The sequence below is a fragment of the Parus major genome, unplaced genomic scaffold (assembly GCF_001522545.3).
Source record: "Parus major isolate Abel unplaced genomic scaffold, Parus_major1.1 Scaffold596, whole genome shotgun sequence".
NCBI lineage: Eukaryota > Metazoa > Chordata > Aves > Passeriformes > Paridae > Parus > Parus major.
In genome coordinates this window covers 6494-8116 of record NW_015379484.1, presented here as the reverse complement: position 1 = coordinate 8116, position 1623 = coordinate 6494, and the positions used below count along the sequence as shown (strand labels likewise).

Here is a 1623-nt window from a genome sequence, read left to right as displayed (position 1 = left end):
TGTTACTGGGAGCACTGGGAGCACTGGGAGGTGTTACTGGGAGCACTGGGAGCACTGGGAGCTCACCTCGGCCACACGGTCCCCCGCAGGGAAGCTGTGGTCCCCAAACCACGCGAAGAAGCTGCGGGGGGCTGGGGGGCCCTTGTGGGAGCGGGACCGGGGGTCCTGGCCCTGCCACCACCGGATCGGCGTCGAGTGGGACACCAGGTGACCTGGGAGGAGGGACAGGACGTGAGGGGCTCACTCTGGAGCCCCCAGACCCCTCCTCGGGCTGTTGGAAGCCCCCCGTCCCCGTCACCCACCCGAGGGGCTGCGCACGAACTCCTTGGCCACGACGTCGTTCTGGAAATAGGGGTTGACGCTGAAGAAGAAGCGGATGCGGCACCCGGGGCGGGTCTGGCCGAACTCCTCCACCTGCGGGCCCAGGGCTGTTACCTCGGGGGGGCCCACCCGGCCCCGAATCGCCCCCCAAAACCCCTCCAGGCACCTGCAGACTCGTCATGTAGCTCAGCGCGTCCTCGTCGCGGTCGCTGATCATGGCCGAGAGCTGCGGGTGGTTCAGGAACTGGGGACGGCGGCGTCAAGGAAAGATCCAGAACTCCCCACACGCCCCCTCCCCACCCCCCAAACTGCAGCCCCCCAAAGGATACGGCGGTGACCCAGAAGCCGGGGATGTGCTGGATGAGGCGGTTGCGGTGCTGCAGGTGCGGCCGGCGGCGCAGGCAGAAGCGGGCGCGGAGACGGCGAAAGGCTCGAGCCGCCTCCTCCTCCACAGCCTCCAGCTCCAGCTGCACGGCCTCCAGCGCCGCCAGGTACCGCGCCGGGCCTTCGTCCCGCTCCTCCTCCTCCTCCTCGTCCTCGTCCAGGGAGATCACCGCGCTCTCCTCGGCCACGTGCTCCTTGGGGACCGGGACCCCCGCGGGCTCTGGGACCCCCAGGAGATCCGGGAGCCCGGGGCCGCCCCGGCTCTGCCCCACACAGGCTGTGGGGGTGGGCTCCAGGCCCTCCTGGGGCTCCGTGGTGGGCTCCACTCCCCCTTTCTGCTCTCTGTCCCGCTTTGCGTGGCCAGTGACGGTGGTCTCCAGGCTCCCTGTGTCCTCCAGGGCCCCCCTCCCGCTTCTCTCCCACTCCAGGCAGCGGGGACCGGTCTCTGCGCTCCCCGTGGGCCTCGCAGGGGTCTTTGCCTTGCGCCTGCTGGTGCTCTTCAGCTCCCCGGCAGGAGAAGCATCGCTCTCCACGCTGCCCAGGACCTTGGTGGTGCTGTCCCGGCCCTCCTTGCTCCTTCTCCCTTGCTCCAAGCAGCGAATGACGGCTGTCTCCAGACTCCCTTTGCGCCCGTTGGTGGTCCCAGCGCCGCCTGTGACCTCCCTGCTGGTCTCCAGACCACCCGTGGCCTCCCTGGTGGTCTCCAGGTTTCCCTTGGATTCCGCAGGAGTCTCCAGGACATCCCTGCTCCGCTCCAAGGAGTGGGTGACAGCAACTCCCAGCTCCCCCGTGCTCTCCATCCCCTCCGTGACCTCTCTGCTGCTCTCCAAACCCTCTTTTTCCTGCTCCAAGCAGTCAGTTCTTGTTGTCTCCAGGCTCCCTTTGCATCTCTTGCTGTTCTGCAGGCTCCCCTCGGGG

General features: G+C 68.3%; 1 protein-coding gene across 1 annotated transcript; it reads right to left on the bottom strand.

Moving 5' to 3' along the window:
• Window positions 1-6: 6 nt before the first annotated feature.
• Window positions 7-1617, bottom strand: LOC107199348 (putative testis-specific Y-encoded-like protein 3). The gene is made up of 4 exons (XM_015616671.1): window positions 651-1617; window positions 488-565; window positions 303-414; window positions 7-212 (listed from the first exon to the last, which is right to left on the bottom strand). The coding sequence occupies exons 1-4, from the start codon at window positions 1503-1505 to the stop codon at window positions 34-36; spliced, it is 1224 nt and encodes a 407-aa protein (XP_015472157.1). The 5' UTR covers window positions 1506-1617; the 3' UTR covers window positions 7-33.
• Between the last annotated feature and the right edge of the window lie 6 nt (window positions 1618-1623).

Excerpts from the sequence above, each read along its gene's own strand:
- LOC107199348 (XM_015616671.1), bottom strand. The coding sequence starts at position 1,505 with ATGGAGAGCACGGGGGAGCTGGGAGTTGCTGTCACCCACTCCTTGGAG. Across the intron at positions 415-487 it reads GCTACATGACGAGTCTGCAG|GTGGAGGAGTTCGGCCAGAC; the intron begins GTGCCTGGAGGG and ends CTGGGCCCGCAG. Across the intron at positions 213-302 it reads GTTCGTGCGCAGCCCCTCGG|GTCACCTGGTGTCCCACTCG; the intron begins GTGGGTGACGGG and ends CCCTCCTCCCAG.